The sequence below is a fragment of the Gracilinanus agilis genome, chromosome 4 (assembly GCF_016433145.1).
Source record: "Gracilinanus agilis isolate LMUSP501 chromosome 4, AgileGrace, whole genome shotgun sequence".
In the NCBI taxonomy this organism is placed as follows: Eukaryota; Metazoa; Chordata; class Mammalia; order Didelphimorphia; family Didelphidae; genus Gracilinanus; species Gracilinanus agilis.
The window spans coordinates 45,474,932-45,494,642 of record NC_058133.1 but is presented as its reverse complement, the minus strand read 5'-3'; the positions used below and the strand labels follow the sequence as shown (position 1 = coordinate 45,494,642).

The window sequence follows — 19,711 nt, the reverse complement described above, 5'->3', positions numbered from 1 at the left end:
CTGGCTGTGATCTGTTGCTTATTTTTGAATCCGATAATGTAGAGACAGAGTGAGAATTTTTACTGGCCAAAATATCTTCACCAAAGTCAAATTATTTTGCTATTATTTTTGACAAATATGTATATATGTGAGTATGTGTTTGTGTTGTGTGTGTATGTATGTATATATTGAGAGAGAGAGCCATATATGGTTATATATCCACAACTATGGGGCAGCTATCTCTATTTTTATCTATCTATATATCTATCTCTGTCCGTGTGTCCATCTGTCTTTATCTATTTGTGTATCTATCTTCTATCTGTCTGCATGCATCTATCTTTCCATCTGTCTGTATCTATCTATCTCTCTGTATTTATCTATTTGTGTATCTACTATCTGTCTGTATGTATCTATCTATTTATCTGTCTATCTATCAGTTTATCTATTTGTGTATGTCTGTCCATTTGTCTATTTATCTATTTGTCTGTGTCTATCTATCTATCTATCTATCTATCTATCTATCTATCTATCTATCTCTCTCTCTCTCTCTCTCTCTCTCTCTCTATCTTTCTATCTCTCTCTCTCTCTATCTATCTCTATCTTTCTATCTATCAATCCATCTATCAAGACTTGGTAAACTGAGGAAAATAACCTTGCTTTGTTGGTTTAGCTTTTGTGAGTGTTTTCATTCATTTGCATGTCAAGCTGGAAAGCATCTTGAGAATGAAGTAGACATCTTATTCTAGCTTCTACACAGCTCTTGAGGAGAATCTTTAGCAGATACTCCCCCAAATCATCTATGGGTTAAACAGAAGATGCAAGGAATTTTAAGAATCATATAATTGTATGAGATAACAGACTATAATTCAGCCCCAGACATAAGAGAGACAAAAGAACAAACTTAATCATAGCCTGACAAAATATTCCATCTTAATTTTGTTTTAACTTCCTCCTTACCTGGTGTGGTAACTCACAGCTTGTGTTTGTGATTAAAGAGCTGTCAACTTGCTCTTTACTATACTATACACTGCATCAGATTGGAGTTAAGATAACAAGCAGTTGACCTTAAAGAGACTAAACCAAAATGTGATAACACAGAACTTTAGGGACCATGAGATCAGAAAATGTACTTAGTAGAGACAATGCAATATCCAAGAGATAGAGTTGGGAGGTCCTGGTTCAAATTTGGTCTCAGATACTTCTTAGCTGTGTGACCCTGAGGAAGTCACTTGCCTTTCCCTTTCCAGTCTTCTGCTTTGGAACCAATACACAGAATTGATTCTAAGACAAGGATTTGAAAGGTAAAGATTTGAAAAAAAATCCAAGGGAGAGTAGTCAACATCCCATCAAAATGTAGCAAAGACTGCCTACTGTCACTTTCCCAGAGCATAGCCAGTTGCATAGAACCTCAGGGGTCTAGTATTCTTTAAGGAGTTGCAAGGCTTCTTCTCCAATACTTTCAGCTTCAATCCCTTTTCCCGGGTGACCCAAAGTCACCCAAAAAGAAGAGACCAAACCAAGAGAGAGAAGCCAAGACTGTGCTAACATCCTCTCACTAGAAATCATCAGTGACTAAAAACAACAATAATACTAATAATTGCTGACATTTATATAGTTCCTACTATATGCTAAGACTTTACAAGTATTTTCTCATTTTATCTTCACAACAAACTGGGAGGTAGATTATTAACCTTATTTTACAGGTGCAAAAACTGGGACAGACAGAGGTTAAATAACTTGCCCAGAGTCACATAGCTAGTAAGTGTCTGAGGCCATATTTGAAGTCAGTGCTCTATCCACTGCACCATCCAACTGGCTAGGACTGGGGCCCCATTTAATCAACTAATACCAATTAACTTTTATAAAAGGATATTTATTTCAAATATATAGCAAGAACAAAAAAGTAAACATCCCCCCCCCCCCGCCATGCCATCCCAGTCTCTGGGAGAGTGGGCTCAGACTTTGCATAGTTTCTGCATAGAACTGGCCCTACCACATCCTAAGGCATCTTTGCTACCAGAAGAGTCCTTATCTCAGCCATTGCTGGGAATGTCCCCTAATGTCATCCCACTGGGAATGTCCCCTAATGTTATTCCACTAGAAAATGTTCCCTAACATCATTCTACTGGGAAATGTCCCCTAACTTCATTCTACTGGGAATGTCCCCTAATGTCATTCCACTGGGGAATGTCCCCTAACTTCATTCCACTGGGAATGTCCCCTAATGTCATTCCACTGGGGAATGTCCCCTAACTTCATTCCACAGGGAATGTCCCCTAACTTCATTCCACTGGGAAATGTCCCCTAATATCATTCCACTGGGAATGTCCCCTAAGGTTATTCTTTGCTCTTCAAAGCAGAGAGGCTGAACTGGCTACTTAACTGAGGTGGACTAGACTCTCATATTTGCTGCATCTCAATTGACTCACATTCTTGACCTTTTGAAACTCACAGGGTAATAGCTTCCAGATACATACATGTCCTTCATTAAAAAAAGGAGAAAGATCAAGATTTGTATTCATAGGGCCATGTATTGGCATCAGAGAGTGCCCAAGGCTTCTCCCTTTACAACATTGTCTCTTACGGAATGGAATGTGGTCAGGGGAAGTAAATCACCCCCCAAAAGAGTCAAACCAAGAGAGAGAAGCCAAGGTTAGCTCCCAGTTCTGCCTCCAAATGAGCAGTCGATCCGAAGGTCTCCTAGGCACGATTTAGTTAGCTGACCAGACCAGTTCCAACATATCTCCTCTTGCTCCTGAGTTTCTCTAGGGAACCTGATTATATATCATCATAATTCTCTGTGTACTCACTAGGTCTGGGCTCAGTGGCTAGTCCCCCATTGCAGAGGCAACTGGACCACAAAGCCAGCAAAGGAACACCCAGCAGAAAGAATGTACCCAACAGGGTGGTGGAAAACTGCATTCTGGGCTCAGCAGAGGACATTAGCAACCCTGAATTGTCAAAGGTGTGAGCTGCCTTTGCCATGTGTGCTCTGCTTGTGCCCTGAACATAAATATTCCTGGTTCTTACCTCTTTATGTGTATTGTTTGGACACCTTCCATGTGTCCTTCGTGCTGTAAGATCTTTGTTCATATATGATGGTAAGGTGATCATTTATGGGAGAGGACATCCTATGTGTGCAAGAGTCAATAAATATTAATTTAAGCTTCTTCAATGTGCCAGGAACAGTGCTAAGTACAAGGCATAGAAATAAGGAAAACAAAGACAGTTCTTGACCTACAGTCTAACGGGGGAAGATAGTATAGAAAGGCAGTAAAGAAGCTTCTTAGCAGGCATTTCCTTTGTTTGATTATGCATATGTTATAAAAATTCTATTTCTCTCTTTTTTTGCTGGTGGGAGATGAGGATGTGGGAGGGAGAAGAAATAAATAATCTAAACTGAAAAAAGAAACATTATATTAAGTAAATCTAGAACAGAAAATAGAAGACATGATTCTTACCCTCCTGGAGCTTACATTCTAGTAATGAGAAAAGTGTGCAAATAGATCATTATAAGCATAGCAGAGAAGGATAAAACTATGTTCTGTGTAAAGTCTTAGAGGCAAGGAGATTCAGATAGTTTAAAGGATGGGTAGGAATTCAAGGGCAGCTAGGTGGCATGGGGGTTATAACAGTGGACCTGGAGTTAGGAAGACTCATCTTCTTGAGTTCAAATCTAGCCATAGATATTTACTTGCTGTGTGACCCTAGGTAAGTCACTTAATCCTATTGGCCTTCGTTCCACATCTATAAAATGAGATGGAAAAGAAAATGGCAAACCACTCTAGTATCATTGCCAGTAAAACCCCAAATGGGGTCATAAAGAGCAGACACAACTAAACAACAGGAATTCAGCTGGTGAAACAGGGAAAGAAGGGCTCTCTAGGCAAAGGAAACAGTGAATGAAAGTTGTGGAGGTTGGCAAACACAAGATCATTTAAGAAAGTGGCAGGAGCGCTAAACTACCTGAGTAGAGGAGAGTAATTATTGAAACTGGAAAGATCAGGTAGAGCCAGACTGTAGAGGACCTTGAAAACCAACCTTCAGAATAATAAATTTTATAGACTTAGACCTGGAAGGGATCTTAAACAGCCTTTAATATAAGCCCCTCATTTTCAGATGAGGAAACTGTACAGTAAATGGCAGAGGTGGGGTTTGAACTTGGGTCCTCTCCAAATCCACTGCTCTTTCCTCTTATTAGATCATTCCTCTATCTAATATTGCTCTATATTATTATATTATGCATTTTACTAAATACCATCTTCCACCCAACCCCAATACTGAAATCATTAATGAGTTAGTCAGCATTTTATCTTCTTTGAATAAAGGCACATTATGAATAATCCCTCCCAAAACACACACATCACAACATCTAATTTAATTGCTATCCAGATTGATAAACTCTTTGCTTTACTCAGAATTTCAAGAAGTTTCCAACGACTAATTGTTTTAAGTCTTTATTTTCAATTAGACAGTCTATACTATGGACCAGATTTTATTTATCGGTAGACATTTATAGGAATCCTCTGATACAGTTCTTGAGATTCTAAACAGAAGAGGAACAATCCTCGGTCTTGGATGAGGACTACTAGGTGTTTTGAATTACAAACTATTTTGGAGGAGCCGGTATTTCTACCCTAGTTTGAATATTAACATCATCTTGAAAGTTTAAGGGTTAGTTAAGATTCCTGGAAGCTGAAGGGAAAAATCCTTTCTTGACTGTTGTAGCTACTCATGGAGAAATGCTTATTGGTTTATTTCTTGAACATTTCTAGTGATTCATAAGATATTTCAATGGAAAGAATGCTGGATGAATTTGAAGTCAGAAGACCTGCATCCAAATCCTGTTTCTGATAGTTAATCCCTGTGTGAGCTCTCTGTACCTCAATTTCCTCATCTGTAAAATGGGGGAAATTAAACTAGATAGTCTCTGGGATCCTTCCCATCTCTAAATCTAGGCACCCATGAACCTAACACTTCTCATTACTCAATTTTTTTTGACCTAGGATCAGAGAATTAGATTTAGAGATGAGAAAGACCTTGGAGGTTGTCTAGATCAACCCTTTCATTTTATAGATGAAGAAACTGAGACCTGGGGTGATAGTGACCTGCCCAAGATCACACAGGGATTAAACGTCCCACCTAGAACTTGAACCCTTCATAGCAAATGATCTCCAAATTTTTGTCTCCCTGCTGAAACACAAACAGGCATAGACATACCACATGCATGTGTCGTGCACACACGCACACACGCACACATACACACACACACACACACACACACACACACTCAAACTCAGAAACACAAACAAACAAGATCATTCCAGTTCAAGCCACCATGCTTTGAATCCTCTCCAGACACCAGCCTAAATATGACATGGCTGCTGCTGGAGGGGGGAAAAATGGTTGTTTCCTTGAAATAAAACATTTAAAGATCCCTTAGTGGCTATTCAGGGACTGGAATTCAATTTCCATTCTCCACCCTCTGGCCAGCTGCAGCTCTGAAATGCCAACATAAAACATCCCAGGATTGCACTTCGTGGTAAGGTTGGATTTTTCTTATGCAATAGAAACGTGCTGTCATTAACACGGATACATTTTCATTTCAAAATCAGTCGGAAAAAACCAACAACAATGACCTTTAACAAAAGAGAATTGAACCTGACTTTGAAGAAGTCATATTTTATTGGGGGGGGACATCTAGGGGGAAAGAGGGAACGGTGGGTCTATAGAGGATTAAACAAACTCTCGGTATGTGCTTTAGGGGTGGGAGTGGGATGGGGTGATCTACACCTTGGGATCTGAACCTCCTATCTTTATTAGATAATCTAAGGACACCACTTTTCAAATCTTCTCATTCCAAGAAGTTTTTGCTCATCCACGTTATATCACAATGACCAAAAAAATAATGTAAACTTCTTATTCAAACCACATAAATACTATGAAAACTAACTTGACAATCACACTTTTAAAAAAACCAGCATGCTTTATATCTATAAAAATTGTGCCTACAGTACTTTTGAGGCTCTAGACTTTGTAATAAACAGATTTGTTTCAGGACATCCTGGGCTCATCCAAGGAGAAAAAACTCAGAATCTATCCCTGATTGGAATTCAGTCCACAGGTAAAGCAACCACTTGAAGCTTGTCTGCAGTCTACTGCAAAATGGGAGGAGTAGAGAAACATCCTGAGAGACTCAGGCAAGATGGTGATTTCAAAATCACCATCTGGAAACAGAGCCTTGAATTGGGGGAGCCAATGCCTTGAATCAGAGGGGACCCTGCAAGGAATGGATTCAGCTTGGTTTCCAGTATTATTTTATTCTTTTTTTTCCTCAAGGCATGTCGTTGGGAAGGGGGGAATCTGCTGGTTATAGCCCTTGTTTCTTAGACCACCAAGGGTGAATCGTGATGCAGAATGGATGGGGTCTTCTAAACTGGGTGGCCTGGGAATGCATGCCAGTGTTTAGATTAAGAAATCTAAATGCATACATATATATGTGCAAACACACACGTGCATGCTAACTGAAGGCAACTTCTACTTTAAAAGATTTACTGTTTCAGTTAAACAGTCCATCGGAACCCAGAACTTACATTAGATTTTAATTAAAAAAAAAAAAAGAAAAGAGTTTTGTACCTGAGGGCCTGTACTGATTCTCACGGTAGGGAGGGTTCCTATTAAAAGTTCACCTGCTGGCACTAATTTTATTTATAGAATTATGTTTTAATTCTGAAGCATTTTTTGAAGTGTTAAATACATACATTTACATAGGATTGGCAAGCAAATATAGAAAATGAGTCAAGAATCCTCTTTGGTCTGAAGAAGGGATTCTTTATTTTTTCTAAATCCCTTACCTTCTGTCCTAGAACCAATACTGTATATTGGTTCCAAGGCAGAAGGATGGTAAGGGCTAGGCAACAGGGGTTAAGTGACTTGCCCAGGGTCACACAGCTAGGCAGTGTCTGACACCAGGATTCTTCATTTTGTGAGTGCTATGATCCCCTTTAGGCAATCTGGTAACACTTATGGACTCCTTCTTTGGATCCTGTGTTTAAACGTACAAAGTGAAATACAAAGGAAACTAGTTATTTGGAAATAAAGATGTAATTTTTTTGGCCATCCAAATTTATGCCCTGCCCCCTTCCTGAAATCTAAGGTCCATGGACCCTAGAGGAAGAACTCCAAGCCTAAAATCTCTTGACTCCATCCTTAGAAGACATAAAAAACAAACCAAAAACAAAACAAAAGAAAACAAAAAAACTAGTTAAAAATGCAACAGCTCGGGAAACAAAAAGGTATGATGGGATTAGACTGCATGGAGGGGCAAAAAGATGTAATAATAGACATGATTCCACTATGTTGTTTGCTCTTCTTGGGGCCTTTGCTAAATGGCTTGTGTCCTCTCTTTATAGCATACTTTGTATGCTTTTAAAGCTTAGCTTTTAAAAAAATCTAGCCCTGATTTATTAAGACTTCAAATGATATTGTACTTGGTCTCCATTAAAGACAAATAACCACTCCTGACATGTATTTTCCTAAGGGATTTCCTCCGGGTGGTGATGATCATTCACATGTTAGAGAGACAGTGAGAGATTGGGGGTACCAGAAGAGTCCCAAACTCAGGAGTGCCCTTTGTTAGAGATGGTCCCTTGGCTAATACTATCTTCTATGTACTGGCTTGTCGAGGTGTCGTTGCTTCTGCTCAGGACGGTGGACGGGAGCCTGGAAGCTCGCCTCTCTGGGTTTTCACCGTGAGAACAACAGCAGATCATCCGTCTCATGGTGCTATACATCTCTTCGTCTTTGTAGGAGTAAATGATGGGGTTCATGACGGAGTTGAGCAGGGCCAGCAGCAAGAACCACCTTTTGACATGCTGCACGCCACAGTGAGTACAGTTAAGGCCATCCAGGAGCAAGACTACTAGCCCAGGGGTCCAGCATACAACAAAAGCTCCTAAAGGAAGAGAAGAAGAAATGGTAAGACTTGAAAAAACTCAGGCCTTCCTGGTTCCCAGGTTAGTTTTAGCCTCTTCACTATAGGGTTTACACCACGTTATAGATGGGATCCAAATGCATCTTGGCAGGCTAGAACTTTGGCTTAAATCGAATAAAGAAAAAAAATGCAAGGATAAATGCTGTCTTAGGGTCTATTCCCAAAACTGAATTCCCAAGGATGGTTTAGACTGCAGTGATTCCCAAAGTGGGCGCCACTGCCCCCTGGTGGGTGCTGCAGCAATCCAGGTGAGAGGTGATGGCCACAGAAGCATTTATCTTTCCTATTAATTGCTATGAATTTTTTTTTAAAAAATTAATCTCCAGGGGGCTAAGTAATATTTTTTCTGGAAAGGGGGTGCTAGGCCAAAAAAGTTTGGTTTAGAGGAAGCATGATTGGGCAATAGTCTGTCTGAAAAGATCCAGGGGCATGGAAAGAGGAATAAACTAGAAGAGAAGAGAAAGGAAAGCCAGGGAAATGTGTCTCATGTCACCGGGGTACACAAGTAAACATCTATCTCTACAAACAAGGAAGAAGAAGATGGGGAGGAAGGGGGAGGAGAGGGGAGTAGTGGACATCTGGACCCCATTCTCATCTGAACTGGTCAAAGGAGGGATGAATAGACAAACATACATACACACACACACATACACAATTGGATACAGAAATATATTTTGCTAAAGAGGGAAATGAAAGGGAAAAGATAGAAGAGGGAATTCAAAGGTAAATTAAGGGAAGGATTAGTCCTAAGTAAAATAAACTCTGGAGCAGCTACATGGTGCAGAGGATAGAATTCCAAGCCTGAAGTCAGGAAGACTCATTTTCCCCACATCAAAACTGGCCTCAGACACTTACTATACACTTTCTATGTGACCATGGGCAAGTCACTTGACCTTTATCTCAGTTTCTTCATCTATAAAATGATCTAGAGAAGGAAACTGCAATCTACTGTACTTTCTTTGAAAAAGAAAAAAAAACACAGAGGGTCAACAAGAGTAGAACAAAACTGTAAAACAAGTGAACAGCAAAAAAATAAACTCCAACTAAGGATATGTAAAATGTTTAACAGAACCTCCTTTTGAGGTGGCAAAGAATGGGAATCTGAAGAGGTACCCACCATTTGGAGAAAATCTAAACAAGTCATGGTATATAAATGTGATGGAACACTATTGTATTATAAGAAATGTTGAAGAGGATGATTTCAGAGAACCCTGGGAAGACTGCTATGAACTGATACAGAAGAAAGTGAGCAGAATTAGCAGAATTTATATGACAACAATATGGCAAAGACAAACAATTCTGAAAGAATTAGGAAATTTGATCAATTTAATGACTGACCTCAACTCCAGAAGATTTCTACTCATTTCCTGTTAGCAATGAAGAACTTATTCCTAAGTAAGTCATATTGTTTTGGATATAGCCAGGGCAGAAATTTGTTTTCTAGCCTATACATGTTTTTGATCGGGTTTTGTTTTTCTTTCATTCGCAAATGGGGAAAGAGAGTTGGGAAGGGAGAGAAAGAAAACAGATTTTTGCATTGATTAAAAAAATTAAATAATTTTACAAAAGAACCTATTTTTTTAGTTGACTGCAAACTCAACACATACAAAGACAAAATGGAAGACTTCCTACTTTGAAGGGACTTACATTCCATTGGAAGAAAACAACATGAACATAACTAAGTCATTACAAAATATATACAAAGTAATTCCATATGAGGGGAACTAACAACTGAACACAAATGGACAGAACATGGACATATATAATTAAAATATGATGAGGGTGTAAAGGAGATAAAAAAGAGGGTATGAGAAAAGAGATGGGTTTGCCTAACTGGGAGGACTCAAGAAAAGCATCACAGAGAAAAGTTGCACCAAAGCTGGGAAGGATTTTAATAAGCAGAAATGGGGGAAGAAAGAAAGACCTTTCCTGGACATGAGGCATAATGTGGAAGTAGAGTACAGAGGGAGATACTCAGAAAGAATTTCAAATCAAGTCCATAAGCATTGATTAAGTATTTTCTATGCACTAAGCAATGGAGATATAAATATAAGCAATGAAGAAAAACCATCCCTACCCTTAAGGGAATTATAAACTAATGGGGGAAAAGCCTAGATCCAGAAGAGAACTACAAAGTGGGGGGGGAGTAGCAATTGACAGAGAGATATGGTGACAAATATTGGAAGATGAATGATAAATCTGGATCCTTCCAAATAGAGGTTCTGAGAATTCCCAGAGGGAGAAGGGGTACAAGAAGTGCATTTGTCTATAATTTAGAAACCTCAGAAGGGAAATACCATGAAATAGTACCCTAGTCCAGGTTTCCAGGTAGACTGGATCTATAAAATGATCTAGAGAAGATTTTGATAGGTAGTGAAAGTCAGGCTAAGGAGCTCATTTTTTTTGCTCTGTAAGAAGAGTGACAACCCACATTTACGCTAAGGCTTTCAGTAGACAACTGGGAGCTATGGAAGATTTCAGAGCAGGGAAGCATCATGATCATACCACACATTAGGAAAATTAACTTGGCAGTAATGTGATGAACAGCCTAAAGGAACAAGACATTAGGGCAGAGAGACCAAGTCACAATAGGTATGAGAGAAATGAAAAGGTCCTTGTAAGCCAACTAAGCCAATCTCTAGTTCACCAACAGTACCCTCTTCTTCAAGGTCACATAGCTAGTTTGGAGGCAGAGCTGGGGTTCTTTCCAAAATCCAAGTCTACCACACTAAAAAACAAATGAAAAAAAATACAAACCTCATCTTCTTAGAATCAATACTAATTCTGATTCCAGGGAGAAGAGCAACAAAGATTAGGCAATTGGGGTTAAGTAACTTATGTCCAGGCTCCCACTGCTAGGAAGTGTCTGAGGTCATATCTGCACCCAGGACTTTCTTTCTCCAGGCTTGGCTTTCTCCAGACTCTCCAGACTATGCCACACAGCTGTCCCCCAAAACACTTTCTACTCTGCAACACTGACTCCCTTAAACAGGGCAGGATCAATGCCATACTTTTCTTTTTTCTATTTTGATTTATTCAAGATGTTTCTTCTACAGAGAACAATATGCAAGGGGCACATCTTTCATGCATCCCCCATAGCATCTTGACCAGGACCTTGTCCACAGTAAGAAGTCAATAGACATTTAGTTTTCTGATTAATATTCAAACAAGCAGAAAATTGAACTAATCAGAACCCTGATATCCAAAATATTCTGGTTTATTGAAGTTTTGCTTCAAAAAAATGAGAAAAAAACCCAAACAACAGGCATATTTTATCCACAAATGCTAGCAGGGTCTACTGTTGTTGAGAAATGTTTTGTTTTGTTTTTTCCCTACAGGGTGACACCCAAGAAAGGGGTATTATTTATGTTGTCGGGAGATTAGAGGAAGTAGATGAGTCAGACTTTAAAAGCTATGGATACTGCAGTTGATGTTAAGGGTCCTTCACCCCCACTACCCCCTTAGAAATTGAATAATTCCTCAAAATCCCTGTGGGAAAAAGAATGTGTTCCCTGCTCATGCAGTTACTTTCAGGATGTCAAAGTGTCAGACCATTGTCTGGAGACAGTGTTTTTACTAAAGTTACAAAACTTGGAAAAATTAAAATGTTATATGAGGACATACAACTAACTCTGAATTGCCCAGTAATGGATGATGCCACCTTTGGATTCCCAGAATGCTCTGTTTCCCACTTCTGCTTATTACTTTCAATCCATCATTCTATCTATCCATACACATTGAGTAGCCCCTAACTGTACAAAGATAGTCAGAGCCTTTGCATTATTTCATAATAGCAAAAGAAAAAAAAAATCTTAGTAGAGCTCCTTGTATATAGTGGGTGCTTAATAGATGCTTGTGCTTTTGTTTTTTGTTTTTAAATCCTTACTTTTTGTCTTAGAATCAATATTGTGTATTGGCTCCAAGGCAGAAGAGTGGTAAGGGCTAGGCAATGGGGGTTAAGGCACTTGCCCAGGGTCACACAGCTAGGAAGTATTTAAGGCCTCCTTTGGAACTCAGGACCACCCATCTCCAGGCAGGGCTTTCAATCCACTGAGTCACCCAGCTGCCCTAAATAGATGCTTGTTAATAGGAAAATTACTACATGTTTGCTCTAAGAGTTATCCCAGATTACATTTGTTTGCTAATTGACTGGTGCCACAAATTTTTACTTAATAGCACTGATATATTTTAAACATTTTTAAAGCATTTTTTAATCAGTCCCATTGACATGCCTAGCCCTGTCCAGAGTTTAATGCTTAGACCAACACAGGGGTAGATTTAAGAAGATATCAAAGTTGGGCGTATTGAATTTTCAGTATTGATTCTTGAGATTTCCATTAATCTTGCCATCATATTGAAGCATGAATACACATTCTGGGACCAAGAAAAGCAATAAAATAAATCCCTGCTGTCTATCAGTGAATGTCTATTATGTAATAATTACTGTAAAACCTTGATTTTGTGTAATGATATTTTATGGGAAGTTATTTGCAAGTTGGAATGATGCATGCAAGTTTTCCCTGGAATTTCCAAATTGAACTGCTATTCGATGCCTAAATATGAGTCTGCTCAAATGAACATGTGCTCTTCTTGAGTTGGAGTATGTTCCCTCCAAGATTCAAATCTCAATCTCTTTGTGTCTGTCCATCTTGAGCAACTCTTGTCTGTACTCTTATATAAATTTGCCACAGGGGATCCACCCAAACTGCTCAGGGTCTTTCTTGCTTTCTCTTAATATAGCAAGGATACCATCAAAGTACATTAGTTCTTCACCTGTTATTCTTTTATCCTCTTCACAGTGGTACAATAGATAAAACACAGAACCTGGAGTTAGGAAGATCTGAATTCAGATCCAGCTTCAGATACTTCTTTTCTAGTTCGGGAATCCTGGGCAAAGCATTTAACCTCTGTTTGCCTCGCTTCCTTCAACTGAAAATGGGGCTACAAAATTACGGCATATTAACTTTGTAGAATTTTCTTGAAAATCAAATAAGATTCATAAAGTGCTTAGCATAGAAAGCAGGCGCTCTGGGGCTGCTTGTTCCCTTCCATATGACCAGCCCATCTTTTTCTACCATAGATTTCCCAGATGATATCCTTTCCCCCCCAATTCTTCTTCGAAGTTCCTCATTTGTTATATATTACAGCAAGCAGCACATCCGTTATGTGCCTCTCTTTGTGCTACTCATTTTTGGTTTATTTTAGATGCTATAAGTTTTTATACAGCTTTGTTCTCATCAAAATCCCAGTTTCCAGTAAAAAGCCATTTTCAGAGACAAGTGTGGATAGTAGACCTGGACCTGGGTTCATATTCTGCTTAGTTAGTTCTTACTAGTTGTGTGACTCTAGGAAAATCACTTAATCTCTGTTTGCCTCAGTTTCCTCATCTGGAAAGTGCTTGGCGTCTGAGGCCCCTTTCAGTCCTAAATCTCTTGTCCCATGAAATATTTAAAATAAACCTCAAAACAGAGACTGCCCTTGAAATAACCTGACCCATTCTTAAAATAAGATTTTATAACAAAATCAGTTTTAATGAAGAGAGCCCTTTTGAAAATAATTCACACAAATGATAACTTTTTCCTTTTCTAACTTTATAGAGTCTATTAGTTTCAGCAGGGATCCTAAGAAGTGCTAAATGGTGAAAACTAAATTTAGCATAATCTCACGATTCTCTGTTTAGAGAAATCCATAGTGAGACTTTTTCCCCCCTTTACCCTGAAAAAACAAAGAGTTGACTAGAGCTCCGGTGATCGATGAAAGTTCTTGTTAATGAAGCTTTTCATGGTTTGTTCTTCCAGAGGACATCAATCAATAGTATTTGAACAAAAACTGGATCCTGGCCAGTTCATTCCCCGTGTGATATCTGTGTATTCCAAACTAGTTCTTGACAAACAAATTCTTGAGTCAGATTAAGGGAACAGTTTGTCCAACCTGAAAGGAAAGCCAAAGTTTTTCCTACTTAACTATCCTACCTACATCCTACCCAAGCCCAGACTGATTGACCCAACGCTCTAAGATAACATTTAGACCTTCTTCCACTGAGCAAGACAAGACCAAGTGGACTGGACAGAATAGCAAAGTGTCCTATAAACTAATGAGCAAAGCTCTTTAGAAATACTGACTTTGGACAATGCTTACACTTCACAGCAGAGAAGCAACATAGTCATATGTCTCAATTCTAAATTCTCTTTGAAACACATCTTGAAATGGATTGCATTGTTTACCTGATAGGCAAATCCTTTTGATGTTTTTACTATGTGTCGGTATGTAGCCATGAGACATATAGCTCTCAGCCCCCTGCCCAAGAAGGAAAGAAGAAAGGAAAAAAGAAGAAAGAAAAAGAAAGAGAGAATACCATCAAGAACAGAACAATCAGGAACTATATCTCTGGGAATTTCTGGAGAACAGGAGTAATGACCAAAAACTGAAGAGTATCAATTTTCAAAAAAGAGAATGTAGGTAAAAACCAGTTGTCTTGATGTTGATCCATAGCCGATCATTAAAGAGATGACCTGTGAGCAGTTAGAGAAGAATATGATGATTACAAGGAGTCAATATGAGTATACTAAGAACTCAAGCCAAACCAACATTATATAAAGATTTCTTTTTTGGAAGTCTCTAATTTATAAACAAAGTGAGTTCCAAAAGTCAACTTGTAAATCAGTTGTTTGAAACAGAACATATTTTCCTTTAGAATTATTTATTAACTTGGGCTAGACCTGTGATTTCTTGGGTGTGGGGATTTCTGAGACTTCTGATGTAAATTTCCTCCACTAAAGTAGATGCACAACTTTTCTGATAAAACAATAGAGAGATAGTTGTCTGGGGCACTAAGAGGTTCCACTTGAAAACCTCCAATAAAAAGAAATTCACTACCTATTAAGGAAGCCCATTTCCCCTTGAAGGAAGCTATAAGTGTTAGGAAAATTAAGTTTTCCTGATGTCAAGCCTAAATTTACTTCCCATAGTTTCCCTCTGGAGTAAAGAACACATCGAATCCCTCTCTTATATCTCTTCAAATATTTGATGACAACTAACATGTTCTACCCTCACCCCACTAGATCCCTCTTTTCCAGGCTAAACATACCCAGTGCCTTTAGGTCTGGGGTAGGCAGCTTTTTCAAATTTTGTCACATCACTTCTATCTATTTGATACTCGGTAAGTACTTAATAAATGCTTGTTGTGGGGACAGCTAGGTGGGACAGTGGATAGAGCACCAGACCTGGAGTCAGGAGGGCTGGGCTCAAATATGACCTCAAATACTTCCTAGTGTGATCCTGGTCAAGGCACTTAAACCAAGTTGCCTAACCCTTGCTGTTCCTTTGTCTTAGAATTGACACTAAGACAGAAGGTAGGGTTAAACAATGTGAGTTGAATAAACCTCTGAATTCTTGCATTATAATTTTGTTCTGCAAGCACAGCTGAGGAAAGTGAGATTAGAGTGTGTATCCAAAGCTCCAATGACCTCACTTGCTCAGATTTTCTCAAAAGGCATCAGAAAGAAATAAGCTCTAGTCAAGAGGGCTTCCACTTGTGCTCTGGTTTGAGGAGTCACTGAATGTCCTGAGGATCTGTCTTTGTAAGCCCATTATGGACTATAGACCATCCCCCCAAATTGGCAAATTACCATATCTATAGCTTGACCTGGTCAGTCAAACCAACACAGGAGGCTCTCTTGGGATCTCCTCCTCTGGATTCTGCTTCCTCCCCACAATGGAATTACTTTTACCCACTCTAACTACTCTTAAACCCTTATTGATGCTTAACCTTCCTCCTGGACCTCAGGCTGTACCTTTGAAGTAGATGGTCTGCATCTAAGATAGTTTATCTGATCTCCCTCCTTCATCATGGTGGCAAACAAATAGCTCTGATTGTTCTTTTTTGCCTTCATCATCGATTGCCTTCATCATAATTCCACAGCGTTCTTTTAAAAGCTCTCCCCACTCATGTATCAATCTCTCTACACAATTTTATCAATGGGCATGTTGACTTCACCCTCCCACCCTAACCCAGGTGTCCCACAGCCCAATCAGAAAAGGATGAACCTTCTGTAAAATGAAAACCATGAACCTAAATGTAAATCATTGTCTGCTCTAGAGCAAGCTCGCACTTAAATAGTTTGTGTTTTGTAGATGGCGAAACAAGTTCAGAGACATAAAGTGATTTGCTAATGGTCAAAAGCCACCAAGTCTGAGGCATAGAATTAGAATCAAGGCCTTTCTTGACTTTACATCCAGAACACTTTCTGCTAAGTCATGCCCTCCGTGAGTTAAGACATATTGGTACCCAGTAGATCAGAAGGAATGACAGAAACATGGTGTATATTGATTTCAGCTAAACCTTTGACAAAGTTTACTATAGTGGTTCATAGATAAAAGCGTGAAATGTAGACTGTGTGAAAGTACATTTAGACAGATTTATAGAAAACAGAACAATTGTATTCAATGAACGTGGACTAATGAAAAGCGGGAGGGCAAAGTCTTGAGTGGATGGCCACAGGGACTTTGTGCTTCACTTCATATTATTTAATATTTTTATCAAATTTTGAATGAAAACTAGAAATTAGGTTTCTCAAAGTCACAGATAATACAATAAATACTCTAAATATTTGTTAATCACCTACTATATTTTAGGCACTATACTAAGTGCTGGGGATACAGGTAAGAAAAGCATAGTTGCTGCTTTCAAGGAGCCAACAATCTAATGAGGGAAGATAATACACGAAAGGAAGCTTAAAGGGGCAGAGGGGCACTAGATGGTACCTGGGACATGATGACAATTTTGGAGTCAAAACCAAGTAGAGCAGCTGCTGGAAAATAAAATCATGGCTGGGACTTTTGAGCCCTGCAGAGTAGTTGTTTTTTTTTTAAACCCCACTCTAGCCTTCCAGTTAGAGGGACAGAAGCAGCTGATGGTACTCATGAAATTTCAATACAAATGCTGAAGCAATCTCCATGATGATTTCCTGGCAATGAGCTGATCCCAGGCTAAGGTAGGGAGGAAGATGGAGAGAAGAGGGATGTTGGAGTCTAAGCCAAACAAAGTAGATGGTAGCTAATGAGGAAATGGCCAGGATTTTGCATCCTCTATGAAGAGAGATAATGGGAGGAGTTTTTGCTCCACCCTCTAGCCTTCTAATCAGAAAGGCAGAAGCTAGGGTTCATATAGCACTTTAACGTATGCAAAGCTTTGGATATATATTATCTCATTTGATCTAAACAACAAAACTGTGAGGCACTATTATTAGCTCCATTTTACACATAAATAAACTGAGACTGAAAGGTCAAATGACTTGTCCAGGGTCACACACTTCATAATCACCTGGGAGGGTTTTGAACTGAGGTCTTTCTGACTACAGATGGAGCAATCCTACCTCCTACACCATCTAGATATTTGCCAATGAGATCTTGGGAAGAACTGATACTGTCATTTAAAGTACCCCAGTGACTAGCACTATAGGCACTTAAGAAATGTTAGCAAATATAAATGAAATTTATCTCAATAAAGTCAAATGTTAAGCCAAACCCGAAATTATGAAACTTAACATTACCTCTCTTCATAGAAGATGCAAAATCCTGGCTATTTTTTCAGTGCCTCAACTCTGCTTTGCTTGACTGGGGCCTATTCTATATTTTATTTTTCTCTCTTATTTGTATTTTTAAATGAATTGTCAATGTTCTTCTCTTTCTTTTTCTATATAATTATCATTAATCTTACTTCTTTTCAAAACCCTCCTATTCAATGAGAAATTAATACCCCTCCCACTTTCTTCTACCCTTCCCCAAGAAGGCAGATAATATAATACAGGTTGTACATATATTATTATTATATAGTACATATTTCCCTGTTCTTTGTGTTGTGAAACAAGACACATTGCTTACACTAGAAAAAAAACTCATGGAGGAAATAAAGTGAAGAATGGTACATTTTAATTTGCATTTGGACTCCATCTGCTCTTTCTATGACCCATCTTTTTAGTACTGATAGTCTACTAGTGGTATTGCATATTTTTCTTTAAAAATATTTTATTTTTATCCTATTGCATAGAAAAACAATTTTTGACATTCATTTTTTTAAAGTTTTGAGTTCCAAATTCCCTCCCTTCTTTCTGACCCTCACTCTCTCACTTCCTCCCTGCCTTCCAGTCTTCCTGAGATGGTAAGCAATCTCATATAGATTTTATCTATGCAATCACATAAAACATATTTCCATATTAATCATTTTGTGGAAGATATATCAAATGGAAAAAGAGAGGGAGAAGGAGAAGAGAAGGAGGAGGAGGAGGAGAAGAAGGAAGAGAAGGAGGAGAAGGAGAAAGAGGAGAAGGAGAAAGAGGAGAAGGAGAAAGAGGAGAAGGAGGAGGAGGAGGAGGAGAAGGAGAAGGAGAAGGAGAAGGAGAAGGAGAAGGAGAAGAAGAAGAAGAAGAAGAAGAAGAAGAAGAAGAAGAAGAAGAAGAAGAAGAAGAATGAATGAATGAATGAAATATAGTATTTTTGAGTCTGCATTTAGACTCCATTAGCTCCTTCTCAGAGTACAAATGAGGTTTTTCATCATAAGTTTCTGGAATTGTCTTGGATCACTGCATTGTTAAGAACCACTAGGTCATTTACAATTGTTCATCAAGAAATATTGCTGTCACTGTGTACACTGTAACATTGGTTCTGCTCATTTTGCTTTGCATCAGTTCATGTCTTTCCAGATTTTTCTGTAATCATCCTGCTTGTTATTTCTTATAGCACAAATAGTATTCCATAAATATCATATAAATGGTATTGCATGTTATGAGACATGGAACACAACAGTCTGAAGAACTGAAAAGGATTATCATATGGAAGGCAAGAGAGAGGAGAGATGAGTTTGAACTGACTACATTACATAATGAATGGAGAATTTTGAAGTACAGGAGGAGCCATCAGGGAATTATATAACAGAAAAAGACGATTTGCTGGTCATGTGGCTAATGAGAAGTGGACAGTAAAAGTGCTTCACTGGTACCATCTTGATGTCAGGAGACTTTGAGCATCTGGACTGGGGTAAACACTCTGTGATTAATTTATGGATGGACACAGGCAAAAGTTAATACAGGATGAGTGGATAGGAATGAGTTGTGGACTTCATTATTGTAAGGGTCATCCAAACTGATGAGAGAAGAAATCCATTTGAGGATGAGTTTAATGTACATACTAGAACATAGTCAAAGAGTTAACAGGAGACAGAGGAGTCTGGAAGGTCTGATCTGTTAATTATGGTTGAAAGGATTGAGGGAAATTGTGATAGAGTGGAAAAGCACTGGGTTTGGAGATGTGGGTTCAGAACCAATTCTATCATTTTTTTAACTGGGTCTGAATTTATCTGAATTTAGGCAACTCATCGTCATCATCATCCTAAGTCATATTTACATGTGCTTTTTTCATCCACTATGTCATCTGATCCTCACAATAATCCTGTCCTATCAGCACTCCAATTATCCCTATTTTACCAATGGGGAAACTAAGGCATGGAGAATTAAATGACTTGCCCATGGTCATATGGCTAATAAGTATCTGAAGAAAAATTTGAAGCTCAGTCACAGGTGTCTTCTCATGTCACTAATATAAGTCCTTCCTTATCTCTGCCTCTTGGAATCCATATATCCTCTTCCAGATACCTCACAGATATCTCCTCCTACATATGGCCTTTTCTGACCACCACCATCTCAGTGGTTAATGTTCCTTCCCCCTTTAAACTGTTTCATTTTG

The 19,711-nt window shown here is 38.7% G+C and overlaps 1 protein-coding gene across 1 annotated transcript in view; it reads right to left on the bottom strand.

Annotated features, from left to right (window-relative positions):
* Positions 1-7,598: 7,598 nt before the first annotated feature.
* LPAR3 (lysophosphatidic acid receptor 3) overlaps positions 7,599-19,711 on the bottom strand; it is a 94,349-nt gene continuing 82,236 nt past the window's right edge. Inside the window, exon 2 of the mRNA XM_044672615.1 lies at positions 7,599-7,933. Coding sequence (XP_044528550.1) covers positions 7,599-7,933 — 335 coding nt within the window. The remainder of the gene's footprint in view (positions 7,934-19,711) is intronic.